The sequence below is a fragment of the Canis lupus genome, chromosome 18 (assembly GCF_003254725.2).
Source record: "Canis lupus dingo isolate Sandy chromosome 18, ASM325472v2, whole genome shotgun sequence".
NCBI classification, from domain to species: domain Eukaryota; kingdom Metazoa; phylum Chordata; class Mammalia; order Carnivora; family Canidae; genus Canis; species Canis lupus.
The window spans coordinates 54,871,583-54,887,268 of NC_064260.1; the positions used below are offsets into that span (position 1 = coordinate 54,871,583).

General features: G+C 58.4%; 2 protein-coding genes across 8 annotated transcripts in view; one reads left to right on the plus strand and one right to left on the minus strand.

Moving 5' to 3' along the window:
- Positions 1-4,973, plus strand: part of SYT7 (synaptotagmin 7) — a 61,397-nt gene extending 56,424 nt beyond the window's left edge. For all 7 annotated transcript variants that reach the window (XM_025445674.3, XM_025445679.3, XM_025445676.3 and 4 more), the window contains one exon: positions 1,729-4,973. In XM_025445674.3, the coding sequence (XP_025301459.1) occupies positions 1,729-1,833 (105 nt within the window). In that variant the 3' untranslated portion in view covers positions 1,834-4,973. The remainder of the gene's footprint in view (positions 1-1,728) is intronic.
- On the minus strand, positions 4,319-10,949 carry LRRC10B (leucine rich repeat containing 10B). The gene has a single exon (XM_049096533.1). It carries the CDS (start codon positions 10,911-10,913, stop codon positions 10,035-10,037), a length of 879 nt encoding a protein of 292 aa, XP_048952490.1. The 5' UTR covers positions 10,914-10,949; the 3' UTR covers positions 4,319-10,034.
- Between the last annotated feature and the right edge of the window lie 4,737 nt (positions 10,950-15,686).

Below are 15,686 nucleotides of genomic sequence, written 5' to 3' on the forward strand. Positions count from 1 at the left end.
TGTAGGAAGTGACCTCTCCTCATATACTCACAAAAAAAAAAAAAAAAAGTCCATATCTGGCCTTGAGCTTTTCCAGGATGTGATTCTGTGACATAAACCCCTCTGTTTCTCTACTTTGAAATGTCTGTCCCCATGTTCTTTTATGGTTTAGTGTCGAGAGTTTGGGCTTGGGAATCAGTGCTTAGCACAGCGCTTAAAGCATGTATATGTGAGCTGCCATTATAATGAAAGTAATTTTTGAGGCATTCCTACTAAGGGCATGTTTGTCCATTGGGGCACAGAGCTTTGGCCAGGAGCAGTGCAGAACAGTGATCAGGATAGGTGGAAGGGCAGATGACGTGAAGGGGAAGGGTGGACACCAGGAGCATGTGAGGAAAAAATTCACATTACCTGGGGCATGGCCCTGTATGGGATAAACAAGAAAGAGTGACCTGGGCCCCCACAGGGGAAGAGGGCCAAGATGGAGACAACTCTCAGATGGAGATAGAGAACTTAGCTACTGGGGTCCAGGGAAGCAGCTGACCTCAAAGAGGATAGCAAGGGCCAGGGAATATGATGGCCAACCTATGGGCACAAGTAGCAGCAGTAGCACCCTTCCTCAAGGCAGCATCATCCATACCCCAGCAGGGTCATGTGTTCCAAGCAAGCCTGCAGCCTACTAAGCCCCCTCCTTGACCAGCTCAGGCCAAGGGCCAAGTAATCATATCTACTTTGAAGCTCTTTTTTTTTTTAATATTCTATTTTTTTTATTCATGAGAGATGCAGAGAGAAAGGCAGAGACACAGGCAGAGGGAGAAGCAGGCTCCATACAGGGAGCCCGATGCAGGATTTGATTCTAGTACCAGCGGGATCACGACCTGAGCCAAAGGCAGACACTCAGCCACTGAGCCACCCAGGCACCCCACGAAGCTCTTTTGAAGCCTGGCCTTTTGGTGTTGGGTGTTCTTGAGATACCAATTATAGCTCCTTCTGAAACTGTCCTACCTTCGGCTGACTGAGCCAAGGTGGAGAAGGATTGGTTCTCACTTTGGCCTGGGTAGCTTTGGGAGCCCAGTGCTTATAAGTCACGAGGCTGGGGTCAGCTAGCACACAGCTCCACGAGGCTGCGAAGCCCCTAAAACAAGCCAGAAGGCACAGACTTGTAGTATAGAGCCAGAAAGGCCTAGATGTAAATTCCTCGGTACCACTTATAACTTCCATGACTGTAGGTGAGTCTGTTCACTCTCTGCACCTTCATTTCTCCAGCTGTAAAATGGGGATAATACAACTGCCTCACAGGTAAGGATTCAGTGATCTGTGTATATAAAGCCCCGACTTCAGTAAGCCTTGACCTTTATGAGTATATAAAGCCCTCACCTCACTAAGTGGTGAGGAAGTGGGTGCAATTGAAAGTGAGAAGAGGTAGATGGTGGCCAACAGGGCAGGAAAGGGCATGGGATTAACTGCCTCCACACCCACCTCAGAACAGGTCAGGAATCTAAGGAGAAATGGCCAGGCATGCCCAGGCTCCCAGAGGGAAGCACAGCAAGGAAAATAGGTCAGGCTGGCGAGGAGAAAGGAGGAGGGAACCTCCGAGGGTAGGTTGTCACTGTTGGTGGAGGCTCCTTGGTCCCCGTGATCCTGATCTTAAGATGCAGGCAGAGGAGATGGCATGTCACCCCCTGGTGGGGGTGGGGGACAATGCCTCTGAGATCGACACTGATACCCTGCTCTTCCCTTTCTCCCTAGATCTACCTGTCATGGAAGAGCGGGCCCGGGGAGGTGAAGCACTGGAAGGACATGATTGCCCGTCCCCGGCAGCCGGTGGCCCAGTGGCACCAGCTCAAGGCCTAAGTGGGGCCAAGGGAGGCCCAGGGGGCTGAGGGCCTGGGTCCCCATCATGCCCCCACCACTTTATGCACAATGCCTGGCCTGGCCCCCCACCATAGGTGAAGGGAGGACCCTGAGGGCTTGGCCAGGGAGGGGTCCCAGGAGTCGGTTGGGCCCCATTTCAAGGAAGTACCAGCCTCATCCTCCACCAGTCCAGCTCTGGGGGAGGGGCTCTGGGAGCCATTTTCCTGCTTTGCCCCTTGCCTTCCTAACTTGCTGATACTAAAGAAGTGGGGGAGAGTGTGAAGGCCAAAGAGGCAGATGGGCAGATCCCTCCAGAGACCCGCCAGGTGGGCATAGTCCCCCGTTTTCTTTAAGGCAGCGCCTGGAGTGGAGAGAAGCTGCCCTCTCCCTAGTTCCCGATGTGGGCCCAGGAGAGGGGAGGCTGAGGCGTTTGGCCCCAGCATGGATGGGAGAGGCCCATCCCAGGGCAGTTTCAGGTGCTGGCTGGGCCCTGAATGCCAAGGATAGTATATAGCCCGCTCCAGGGTCCTGGAGCTGCAACGTGTGTACTTGGCGTCGTGTCCACCGTTTGTGTGTGTGTGTGCGCGTGCACGCGCGTGTGCATGTGTGTGCACATGTGTGTATGGGGGTGGGGGCACACTTTCCCTGTCCTCCTGGGGTCCGCAGTGCAGAGAGTGCAGGCTTTCGTAAAGTGGGGTGGGGCAGGAGGCTGAGAGAGGTCAACGCACAGGGCTGGGGGTAGGCAAGGAGAGGTGGGTGCGGGGTGGGAGGGGAAAGGTGGGGTGGGGGAAGGGGAGCAAACCCTGGAGCTGCCTCCTGCCACCTCCACCCCACGCCCTTCTCTGCTCCAAGTTCTCCAGGAGCGCCTTGTCCATTGATTTCATCTCTTGAACATCATTTCACACCTCTTCAGCACCTACTGGGCGTATCACAATCCACCAGGGCCCCCTCTCTTCCTCCTCAGGGGTCCCAAGCCCCCACTAGCTCTCTTCCCTTAACACACCCATCCATCCAGACGCCCTCAGCCTCCCCAGATCTCAGATCCCAGCCCAGCTGGCAGCGTTCTCCCTGCTTCCCAGGAGGCTGCTTCCCTGTCTGTGCAGACCTCTGCCACCCCTGTGCTCACACGCCGTCCCTTCCGTTTGAGGTGGGGGTCTGTAGCCCAGCTTTCCCGACCCCCCTCCCATCTCCTGGGAGCAGCGCCTTCTGCCCCTCAGTTCAGGCAAAGGAAGCAGGGGAAAGTCCAGATTGTGCAAAGTGGGAGGTTGCCCCGCACAAAGCCGCTGTGGCTTCTCTGCGTCAGCCGGGAAGGGGGGAAGGGACGAGAGCTGGCCTCCCCTTGGGGACAGCAGGTTGGGGTAATCCCTGCTCGGCCGCTCCGCCCCCCGCGGGGCGCGGGCGTTGACACCGCGCGGGGCCGACCCTCCCGGCACTGGCCGCCGGGTGGCGCCGGACACCACGTCCACGGCCGCGTCCCGGGTGGGCCCGGCCCCAGGGGCTCCCTGGCTAGGGCCCCCGCTTGGAGCATCGCCAAAGCCTGGGACTTGGGAGCCCTTTGCCCGCAGGAGCTGCGCGCACCAACACGGCTTACACTGGATCCCCCACGCCTGCGCGCGTCCCCTCCCCAGAGGGTCTGGAGGAGCATCCAGAGTGGGGGAGTCGCTGTGTAGATTGAAGAGTGCCCTGGTAAAGCAAGGAGTCAGCCACAGTCCTTGTAAGCCCCAATCTCTCTGCATTGTACCTTTGTTGAAGATGCACCAGCTGCGGGGCCACTGGGCGGGCTGGCGACCAGCCCCAGCGCGACGGGAGGGCAGCGCTCCACGTTGTGTGCAAGTGACCAGGGGGGCTGCGGGAGGCCTTGCAAGACGAGGGCTCTGTCACCTCCTCGCCCCCCCAGACCCTGTGTCCCTCCACCACGTGGTGCCAGCCCCGCCCGGTGTCCCCCTGCCCCAGGCAGAGCGCGAGGGGGGCGGGGATCGAACCAACCAACCAACCTGCGACGGGGGCAACCGCATCCCCCTTTTCCGAGCCCCGCCCCCCAGCTCTCGGCCAATCGTATGCGGAGAGCACCTTCGGGGGCGGGGCCTGCTCCCCTCGGACCACCCGGGCGCGCTGGTGAGCCCCGCCCGCCTGCGTCTTCCCAACGTCCAGATGCGATGCCGCGAGGCCAGGGAGAGGCAGCAGGGCCGGAGGGGCAGCGGGTGGCACGGGAGGGGCGGTAGGCGTGAGGGCGGGGGCGGGCTACAGCTGCAGGAGAACAGGGATGGGGAGCTTGAGGCTGGGGGGAGGGCACGGAAGCCCTGCCACCGGCCCAGGACCGTGGGCAGATCACCCACACTCGCAGGGCCTCAGTTTCCCCATCTGTAAAATGATGGTAATAATACTTCACCTACCTCACAGGGGAGGTTGTGAGGCCGCCGTCACCTGACCTGGGGGTTTGGCAGGAGGACTGTGAAGGTGCTACCCGGGAGCAAAGTATTATTACTGTAGCCGGAAAGCAAGGCCTGCCTGCCCCTCCCCCTGCAGTCTCCAGGGATAGCCGAGGCTGGCCTGGGCCCATCTATCTCTTCTTCACTGTGTCCCAGGCCCCTTCATGAGCGTCATCTGCTGTCTTTGTGGGCGCCCCAGACTTAGCTGTTATCCTGTTCAGGTATCCTTTCTTGTGACCGTCTCCCTACATAACTGCTGTACAAATTCCACCTGCCACAGGACCCCGCACCTGCCCACTGGCGCCAGACGCCAGGGAAGGGACAAGGAAAACAGCCACAAAAAAAGCCAAGGGGGCCTTCAGAGCCCCCAGCCTGGCTGGGGCCCCAGGGGTGGGGGTTGGTGGCCGCTGTTTGTATTGTGTTGGAGTCCTTGAGTGCAAGTGTTTTATTAAAAAAAAGAGAGAGAGAGAGAGAGAGACAGATAGGCAGAAACCCACTATGACGAGAAAAAAAAAATGCAGCAAAGAGAAATGAAGAAAAACAGGACAAAAAAAAAAAAAAAAGGAAAAAAAGAACCATACGAAATTTTTCCACCACATGCACCCTCTAAGCCAGCAAGATTTCCTCTTTGCAAAATCATATTTTTGTGGGAATGGGCCCTGCTTTTTGTGGCAGGGCCCGTTCTGATCAATAAAGGATCGTGAAAAAGTAGGGCCTCGGCTGTTTCCTCTGCGGGCCCCAGTCCTACCTCACCTCCCAGGGGAAGAGGCAGTGGCGTGAGGGGGATGGGGAGCCTGGGACTGAGTCTCCCCCTTGTCACCTTTGGGATTTGGGTTCACTGGTGATAAGGCTCTCCCTGAGCTTCCAGCCTATGCTCAGATCGAGAATCTGAACCCACCAACTGCCCAGAAATCAGGAGAGCAGCCATACATCCATCCTGATCAGGCCTGAAGTGAGGCTTGTCGGGAGTGGAGTCTCCTTGAGACCCTCTGGTTCACCCAGCCCAGCATTACCTCCTGGTTCCCAGGGGACCATCACAACCCTCCAAGGCAGGTCAGACAATCCAAAGCGGGATCCTCCACCTTCCCGACCTCCCTCTGATTGCTGGCTGGCCCATCGTGGTTTCAGAGCAGTGTCTCCTTCCTGGTCCTTGTGGGGACAAAGAAAGAGCTCCGGGTCTGTTGGCCGGATCTTTGGCTTCTCTCCACCCTTTTCTGATTTAATCCTGTAGGATTAGAAAAGTCTTTCCGACTCCAAAGAGGCCATGGTCAAATCCCAGTCTGAAGAAACTGGGCCCTGGTGTCTTCCTTCTCTAGCCACTGTGGTCCCGGGCAAGTAATGTCCTTCTCCTGGGACCAGTGTCCTTAGTTCTTGAAAGAGCAATAACCATTCCCTTGCCACCCTACACACAGCCTGGGGGGAAGCTGAGGCCTGGCAGCTCTCAGGGTACTTTAGAAGGAAGGTGCTAATTTGTCGCAGACACAAAAGGAACAACCGCACCTCTGTTACCATGTGTCCCCCCACTGCCCTTGCCCCCCGCCAGAGCAAAGGGGGCCATTGCACCCCTGCTTTCCAGCACCTGGGGTGGGCAACTGCTTCCCTGCCCTGCACCAGGTACCCCCACCTAAGGCTGCCTGCCCTGTCCCCTTCTGCCCCATGAATTTCTTACAACCCCGCTTCAGTGTTCGTTAAAAGGTGGGTGTTTTTTTTTTTTTTTTTTTTCTTTTGGGCTTCTGATCTCTGTCCCAGGGATTAGAGGGAGCCCTAAGGTCAGGTAAGTAGTTTGAAGAGCACCCCATGCCTGTTCAGGATCTCTCTGGAACGATGGCTCTGGAAAGCCAGGCCCGAAAGCAGGGACCCCCCCACACACACATCAAGCCTGGCAGATGTGGCAGCCCCTTGCCCAGGGGCTCCTCCTGGACTTTTTGCCTGGTTCTCCCTCTTCCACCTTGTTGGCTCTCTCTGCATCCATGCCTTCACCAAGAGATTTACCCATCTCTCCCTGTGCCTGGGACTGGTGGCCTCTGGTGTGCTCTGCCTCATGCAATTCCCTCCTGGATCCTACTGCTTTCCCAAAAGCCATCCTGGGCCACGTCCTGCTCTCCTCTCCCTCCCCAACAGACAATGATTGAACATGCTGTATGCCCCAGCCTGTGGCTCCCCTGACTATTCGTGTCCCTTGAAGATGCCCTGCTCCCAGTGTCTGTGTCCTGCGTGTATGTGCATGTGTGTGTGTGTGTTGTGTCTTGTTTAGATTGTAAGCCCCCCTGGGCAGGGACCCCTGTCTGAATACATGTTCTGTGTGGCACACCCAAGTGTACTAATAAACGTCCATCCTCAGAACAAGAGCGCCCAGGTGTCTTAAGGAAGCTTTGGGGCAGGTGGCTGAGCGAGCCAATATAGTGGCTTTGGAGGCAGGCAGGTGCTTCTGGGCAGGGCCCCCAGTTCCCAAGCCCCAGAGGGTGGGTCAGGAGCCGGGGGTGACTGTACCAAAGTTAAGAAAGGATGCACACATGCACACACACACCAGTCTCTGCTGTTCTGCTGGCCAGGTCTGGCTCTGGAGAGGCTCTGGGAGAGGGCAAGAGCAGGTCCCACCCATTCCACATGGAGATCTGACCATCAGCTTAGGACAGAGGGGATCTCCCAGGGTGTGGATTCAGCACTGGGATAGGCGGCCTGAACCCCATGGATGAGCAAGCCCTTCCCTCACTGGGCCTGTCCTTAGCCCTGCCGCTGCCTCTGCTCATTTGTCATCACAGTCCCTACTGCCTGCCCTCCTGCTCTGATGCCGAACTTCCTGGCACAAACACAGTTCTTGCAGGGCTTCCTCAGCATCCTCCCCCAAAGCCCACCTGCCACTGACTGCCCCAGACAACCTGGGGCACTATGGACAGGGCCACTGTTAAAAATATCCCCCAAAAGTCTTTTCCCCTTCTTCCTGCTGCCCCAAGGCCAAGTGAGCAGTCACAGGCAGTTAGATGAGGGGTGAGCTGGGACTCCCAATACTGTGCTGTCTTCAGCACTGAGGGGATCTATGATGCCCAGCTGTCCTTGGCAATGGCCCCCTTCCTACCCTGGTCTCTCCGTTTCCATATGGAGACCAAGACTACCCTCAATAGTGCTCTCAAGCCAGGAATCAACAGCCACTTTAACCAAACTAATTTTCCAAGAGGAACTGGTTCCTGGTGGTAGAGCAAGCAAATAGCAAAGCTAGGAATTGGGCTCTGACTCTCCCTGCAGAGAAACTCAGCCTTGGCAGCCCCCGCTTGGCTAGTGAGTGGCTGTGGATAAGGGTGTTTGACAATGCAGCAAGGCAGGGCCCTCTGTTCCTGGAAGTGGCCCAGGGGTACTCACGGGGCGTCTGCCCCACCTAGAGTTCTCAGGCAAGAGAAGCAGTGGGAGAGGCACAGGGAAATACACCAATGAGAGGAAGGAAATCTGGGCTATTGGGGCCAGCAGTTATTCTGGGGCGACTGTGGCTCTTCCCAAACCCCTATTTCCCCTACATCTAAGATATGCTTGAAAGGAAGGAAGACAAACACCAGGTTCCATGGCGTCCTGAGCTGTAGCATCAGATCTAAATAAACCCAACAGCTGTGTGTGCAGATGGGGAAACTGAGGCCGAGGGGACCATGACTTGCCCAGGGTCACTTGGTCAAAAGCAGAACTAGGACTGGAACGCACGCCTTCTGAGTTTGGACCCAGGGCTAGTTCCTCTGTGCCCTAGTAGGAGTTATAGAGCAAGAGGACAGTCTCTGGTCTGCTGCGTTCCCATCTTGAGTGATCTTAAAATCTTGAATTCCTTCCTCCCAGGTCCCAGATCCCAGAAGGCCCGTGGGCCCTGACAGAGCTTCAGCAAGGGGAGCAGAGGCACCTGAGGAACCCTGGGAGGGATAAGGTCTGCAGCCAAGCCCCTGACCCCCTCGTCCTCCTGGAGCAGGAGGCAGCCTCCAACTTCCCCACACACCAGCTCCTTCTGTCTGTTCAAGGTCTTGTCTCTCGCTTGCAAGCCGACTGCTCCCAGATCCATCCCAAGCCTCCCTCTAGAGCTGCTGGGCTGGACCTGACCTTTGGGTCTTGTATGACATCAGCCCTGTCACCATGGTGATGGTGGCCTGGCACCATCTTCTCATGGGAGATGGGCCTCTAGGCTTGATGCTTTAGATTTTTTTCTTAAAATTTTTATTTTTTTTCCCCCTGAACCACCAGGGGAGAAAGTAATACCACGACAGAGTAAAAAAGAGATAAAGAGGGAGAGACTAAAAAAAGGGAAAACCAGGCGAGGGATACGAAAGGAGGGAAGAATAGAAATATGGCGAGAGGGTGGGGGTGGGGAGTGTACCAGTGAAAAGAAGACTGAAAGGTCAGCCCAGCTGGAGGGAGATTCAAATTATATTAAGAGCCGGGAACCTACAAATTAAGCTGGAAAGGACAGAAAAGGGGGTGAGAGGGGTGCCTGGCAGGCAGAGCAAGTGAGAACGAGACAGGAGACTAGGCTCGAGCGGCCAAAGCCATTTGTAACTGAGGACAGATACTAGTTCCCCAGTCAGGACACGACTGTTGGCCATGGGCAGCCTGACCCAGAGCGGGGGCATGTGGACAGAGGGCAGTGCCAAGGGAAGTGCAGGTTCCCCATAGCGATGGGACCCGGTGCTCCCAGGGCTTATAAATAAACAGGCATGTGGGAAACGCACATTCTTTCTCCAAGAAATATAATTTATGTTTACAGCCAGTTGTTTTTTTTCCTTCCTAAAGATAACACTACCATGTGGGGCCCCAGCCCCTGATGATGTCCCTGAGTGTCCCTGGCCCTGGCCCCCTCTTCCCGTTATTGCTTGGATGGGAAAGATTCGGCCCTGGGAATTGCAGAGCGACACCCTACTCCTCACCCCTGAGGCTGTCCCTGGTGACGGAGTGGAGGCACACAGGGCTTGTCCCATGCCCCCACGCGGTGCCAGCCACCCTGACTATGTCCATTTAAGGGAATGGAGAGTGCAGGCAGTGGGGGAGGCTCTGGAGCAGATTCCCAGAGCAGAGAACCTCTCTCTTCCAAGCAGGAGGCCCTAGAGGCACAGTGGCTTCTTTTCAAACTTGATAGCTGGAAGGCTCAGGCTGTGGGAAAGGGAGAGCGCGTGCTCTTGTTCCAGCAAGATTCCAGGCATGAGCCAAGAGCACAGAACAGACCAAAGGCGGGGGGCGGTGGAGACCCCCCCTTCCAAGCACCCCCTCCCCCAAGCACATTTTAGGATGCCTGGAGAGGGAGGTATGTGCAATGAGCCCGGTGGAGGAGCAAGGGCAGCTTCGGCGTTGCGGCCCCAATCCCAGTTTCCCACTTCCTTCCCGGGCACTGGGGCGTGGCCCAGGCCCTCTTCCATGGTCAAGTCTGTCTCCCACAGGCATGTGGTCCACCCCAGAGGTAGCGGCTCCTGTACCAGAAAGGACGGGTCTGGGAGATCCAAACTCCAGGAGGAAGAGGGTTGGTGTGGGGCCCCGGACATCCGGGCTCAGCCAGGGGTGAGGATTCTGCGGACAGTGCCCTGGTTCCAGAAGGAAGCCAGCATCTCGACGGTGCCGTCAGGGGCTCTAGCAGCCTGCAGAGCCCCAGGGCATGGACTAAGCCGGGACCTCTGGGTCTCTGGGGGGGGGGCGGGGGGGGGGGGACAGGAATGCGTGAAGGTTCTCCCCGGGCCTGCCTGTCCGTCTGCTGCCCACGGGCCTTCCCGGAGCCCTGGTCCCACAACGGCCCGTCCACCGCCCGCAGCTCGGGGCTCAGGTGCCCGGTCCTGGGGCGGCTTCCAGGGCAGGCCGGCTGCCCGCGGGAGGCCCCAGAGCCCGGGAGCCACTGCTGCCCCCCAGCAGGTCCTCCTCGTCCTCGTCCTCCAAGGCCCGAGCCGCGCGCCGGGGCGGCGGCCGGGGCGTGGGCTCGTCGCGCTCGGCCATTCGCTCGACGGCGCCCTCGCCCACGAGGAAGACGGTGTCGGCGACGCGCGGGGGCCCGGTGACCGGGTTGTGGTCGTAGGAGAAGACGCGCAGCGCGCGCAGCGGGTGCAGGTCGGGGAAGCCGCCCAGGCGGTTGCGGTCCAGGTCGAGGATGTGCAGGCGGCCCATGCGCAGCAGCGCGGGCGGGAACTCCTCGAAGCGGTTGCCGTAGAGCCACAGGCCGCGCAGGCCCGTCATGCGCGGCAGCTCGGCGGGCAGCGCGCGCAGCCGGTTGTCGCCCATCTGCAGCGACTGCAGCGCCGCCAGGCGCAGGAGCGGCCGCGGGAAGCGCCGCAGGAAGTTGCCCTCGATCCAGAGGCAGCGCAGGCTCTGCAGCTGCGCGAAGTCCGCGGGCAGCGCCAGCAGCCGGTTGCCGCCCAGGTAGAGGCGCGTGAGGCGCGGCAGGCGACACAGGCCGTCGGGCAGGCGCTCCAGCTTGTTGGAGTCGAGCGCCAGGATGCGCAGCTCGCGCAGCTCCTCGATCTCCTCGGGCAGCTCGCGCAGCCCCGTGCCGCTCACGTAGAGCTTCTGCAGGCGGCTCAGCGCGCACACGGCGCCGGGCAGCCGCCGCAGCCGCCCCCCGCTCAGCTCCAGCTGCTGCTCGCCGCTGCGCAGCTGCTCCTCCGCGCCCGACGGCAGCGCGTCCGGCGTGGACTCGGCGACGCCCATGGTCACGGGCCCCGGCCGGGGCCGCCGCCCGGCATCGCCCCGCCCCGCCCCGCCCCGGCCGCCCCCGGGCCGCCCCGACGGGGCCGAGGCTGCGCGGGCTCCTGGGGCCCCCCGCCCCGGCCTGGGCCTGGGCCTGGGCCTGCGCCGGGAGGGGGGCCGGGCCGGGCCGCGCGGGGAGGAGGCGCCCGCTCGGGCTGCGCCGCCGCCGCCCCCCGCCTCCCCCGCTCCCTCCGCCGCAGGCGACTGACTCGGGCTCGCTGCGCCTCGCGGCTCCGCGGCCCGTCGCCCTGGCAACCCCCGACGCGCGTGCGGCCGCCAATGAGGCGGACGGGGGCAGAGCGGGGCGGGGCCTGGTGCCACCCGCCCGGGGTCCCCGCGCCCCCGCCCGCCCCGGCCCGGCCCGGCCCGGCCCGCAGCAGGCGCGCGCGGGGGGACCGGGGTCCGCGCCCTGAGCATCCCGCACCGGCCCGACGCCCGACGCCCGACGCCGTCTACACCTCCGGCACCTCGGGCCGTTCGGAGACCGGGCGCCGCGAGTCACAAGGAACCGAGGACCCAAGGGAAGAGGCTCTCGGCCACTCATCGCCGTTGTCCCCGCGGGGTCACCTCACGATGCTGGCTCGGAGCGGCGCTGCTTCCCGGCCCTCTCCGGGGTGGTCACATCTGGGGACGCGGGGAGGGACGCGGGGCTGGCTCCGTCCTCAGGCCCCGCCCCCATGCCCCACAGGCTCCCCGTAGCGCGCCCACCTCGGGTCTCCTGCCTCGTCCCTCCTGGTCTGTGCGAGGCTGCGGCGGGCAGAGGACCGGGACGCGTGGGCCCCTTTGAGCGCCACCAAGGACGACCGCGGTCCTTCTGCAGCTCTGTCGCGCACGGTCTCTCCGACAGCTGTGCCCCCCCCCCCCCCCCCCCCCCACCATTCGTTGCTCTCCTGCCACTCCCGGACTGCCGGGTCCCCAGCGCTGCACCGAATCCTTGCACACCTCCGAGGTAGGCACCCTCATCACCCCGGTGTCAAAGGTGGAGAAGCTAAGGCTCTGAGGGTTTGACTCGCCCAAGGCCACTCGCTGGTGAGTGGCTGGGATTCGTGCTCCTAATCATGTACCACACCAATAAACAGAAACAGTGCATTTAACTCTCTCGCCAAAACTTCAGGGAGAGCATCATTAGTCCCATATGAAACATGGGAAAGTGGCCTGAGAGGGACTAGGGAACTTGTCTTAGGTCACACAGCGACTACAGGTTAGAGCCAGGCAGCAGCATCTGCAGGCTCTGTGCCTCCTCCCCTCCACCCTGCCTCCCCTTGAACCTGGCGGGCGTGACCCTGTAACTGGCCCTGTCCAGGCAGCAAGGACCCAGACCTCTGACCCACATCCACTCTCATCCCCACCGCAGGGAGGGAGGGAGGCCAGCCCAGGGGCAGAGAGCAGCGGCCAATGCAAGGTGAGCATGAGAACCCCTTGTAAGCTGGAACGTCAGCTCCCCTGGGGGCAAATTTATCTCCTTCCTGGCAGGCACAGGGTCTGGCACCTAGTAGGTATTCTTTTTTTTTTTTTTTTTAAGATTTTATTTATTTATTCATGAGAGAGGCAGAGAGGCAGAGACACAGGCAGAGGGAGAAGCAGGCTCCATGCAGGGACCCCGATGTAGGACTCGATCCCGGGACTCCGGGATCATGCCCTGAGCCAAAGGCAGACACTCAAGCGCTGAGCCACCCAGGCGACCCCCTAGTAGGTATTCAATGAAAAACTTTAACATCTTGTAAATGGGAACAAACTTTATATACCGTGAAATGCTGAGATGGTAAGTGTACGGTTTGATGAGTTTTGACAAATGTAAACGCCCGTGTAATGTTTCCATCACTCAGAGATCCCGTGTGCGTCCCTCAGTCAGTCCCCGCCTCTCAGAGGCAACCGTGAGTCTGACCTTTATCCTCATGGATCAGTTTTGCCTGTGCTTGAATTGCATATAAATGAGATTATTCAGTGCCTTTTGTTTGATTGCTTGTTTCTGACTTCTTTTGCTCAGATGTGCAATATATATTTGTCGGATAAAGGAATGAGAAGGCATGGGGTAAACAAGTGATGGGAGACAGAGGCAGGTATCGTTGTGAGCTGGGAACCCAGCCACAGACCCCTGTCCTGGGAGGGGCACTGACAAAATGAAGGTGGGACTCTGAGCTGAGGCAGGGGACTCAGGCAGAGAGTAAGTGGAGCCCAGACACCAGACCTGGGGTGGAAGAGGGTTCTGGGTTCCTTCTGGGCCTCATCTAAACCCCAGTCAACTCTCTCTTCTACTCATTTGGGAGAACTTTTTGGAAGAGACCAAAAGACTGAAGAAAACCCAGCCAGGCTGCTGGGGAAGAGGATGAGCACCCCCCACCACCACCACCCCCCAAACAGTTTCCCTAAGGGAACATTCGCTGTGGAGGAGGAAGCCCAACCAGCCCCACCCCCAGTCACCACATGCTCATGCTTGGAGCTGGCACTCCAGCACCAGGCAGCCCTCTTGAGCTCTGTGGGCGTGGCAGGAGCTACAGGAGCCCCTGCAACTCCCCGCACAAGCCTAGCAGAGCTTCCTGGGTTTAAGGGCGCATGGGACCAGCCCTCTTTTTCCTCTGAGTCTTTTTCTTGCTCTGAGTAAATCATGTAACTTCACCTCCCACCAGGCCCTTCTCAGTGGGTAAAGGTAAAATGTGCTGGTGTTCCAGGCCCACGCAGGCTGGCAGCAGGGCAATCATGTTGATGAATCACGCTGGCACTGCAGGCACCCAGTCCTTGTCAAGCGTCACTAATGAATTAGCTTCACCCCCAGCACCGGGCCTCTCAGCCTTTCCCTACTCCCCAGGAAGGCAGGAAACTGAGACCCGAGAAGAGGGAGCAAGTGGGGGGAAGAAAGGGCTCCAGCTGCTCCAGGGATGGGCTCAGACCCTGGCCATCCCCTTTGCCCCCACACACACCAGAAAAATGCCCAAAGTGCAAGTCTCTCCAGCCCCCCAGGAACGACTTCTCTATGCCTAATCACGAGCTGTGACTGCTCTGCCCACCTCCAAATCTGTGAGTTTTTTGAAATATAGAAAAAGTACAAAGCTCTCTGTGATAAACATCCCTGTGCCCAGTATCCAGCACTGACTATTGTTCAAATTTTGTCATACTTGCTATATATCTATTGTCCTTCAAATAAGAAGAAGAAAGCCACACATGCAGCAAGAAGTCTCCTTTGTGCCTTCCCATGTCCCCATGGGTACCTCTGCCCCATTACGCTGACCCTGCCAAGGCCCCCTCTGGTTCCCATTCCCCTCTTTGGGGCCAGGATCGCTTAGCAGGACTGGTCACTGCTGAGACTAGAATAAGATCATGGAATTGTCAGTATCGTAGGTTCTTAGCAAGGATTTGAGCCTTTTAGATCCAACCCTGAAACACGAAAGCAGGGACGACGCTTAGCTCTGCTAAATGTCTGCAAGAAGTCAGGTACCCTCATCCCAAAACAATGCCTGGTGGCGGGAACTCACCACCGATGTGCACAATTCCCAGGGGTTTATGGTCTCCTGGGGTCTAGTCCACCTCCCTCATTTGGAGAAAGAGGAGATCGACCGTGTCTTCCATTCCACGGCTCACTCCCCTGACCTGTACCTCCTCCCAATGTGAGTTCTCCTCTCCACTCAGGCATCCATTCAATAAACACGCAGCCCCTACTTGTATGCCTAAGCACTGGGGATTACTGTGAATGTGAACATTATAGACAAAAAACCTTGACTTTGAAGAATGTCTATCCCTGTGAGTGGAGATAATCAACAAAATGCATTCACGGTCTGTCAGGTGCTAGGCAGGTGATGCAGGAAATGAAGCAAGGGAGAGAGAGGAGGAGGGTGGAGGACCCCATTTAAAACAGAGTGGCAAGGGAGACCTCGTTGACAGGGTGGCCTCAGAGAAAAGATGGGAAGGAGGAGGGGGGCAAGTCATGCAGGCAGATGTCTAGGGGAAATGTCCTCCAGGGCAGTGCTGACACCCTGGGACAGGAGTGCAGGGAGTGGGTGGGGTGTGTGTGTGTGTGTGTGTGTGTGTGTGTGTGTGTGTGTTCTTGCAGCAAGGAGCCTGGGGAGCAAGGGGGAATGTGGATGAGTCCAGAGACAGCTAGTGGCAAACAATCTGACACGTATTTTAACAGGATCTCTTGACTGTGTCTGCAAGAAAGGCGCGCGTGCGTGTGTGTGTGTGTGTGTGTGTGTGTTGGCGGGGAAGGAGTTTGTGCAACTTGTACCCCTCTCGTCTTGGTTCTCTTCCACAGAAAAATGCTGGTTATCACTTATTGATCACCTGTAGGTTTTCTCATCTGCCTTCCAACGCAGGGTTGCCAGGCAGGTATTAAATCTCCCTTCTTTGACTGAAGAGGAAATGAATTCAAAGAAGTAGCTTGATCAAGGTTACCCAGCTAGGAAGGGGCAAAACCAGGCCATCCTAAAGCAACATCTGGGCTTTGCCTACTATGTCTCATTATATCTCTCGGCTGGGGGAAATTGGGAGAAACCACCAAGGTTGTCCAAATGCTTGCTCCCATCCTGCAAACAGCAAAAAGGCTTCCAGGACTGCCCTACTTGGAGATCTTGATCCCAGGCTCCAGGGATCCATGTGTTTGACCAACTGGGAGCATTCTAGAACCCACAGGACAAGCCGAGGAACCTCAAACAGGTTCAAGAAGACAGAGCAAAGAGGTCCCCAAGTCCAGGGGCACCCCAGGACTGTGATCTGGGCTCAGGGTTTTCTATCAGCAAATTC

What these genes read in the sequence shown, in the direction of transcription:
- LRRC10B (XM_049096533.1), bottom strand. Translation starts at nt 10,913, where the DNA reads ATGGGCGTCGCCGAGTCCACGCCGGACGCGCTGCCGTCGGGCGCGGAG.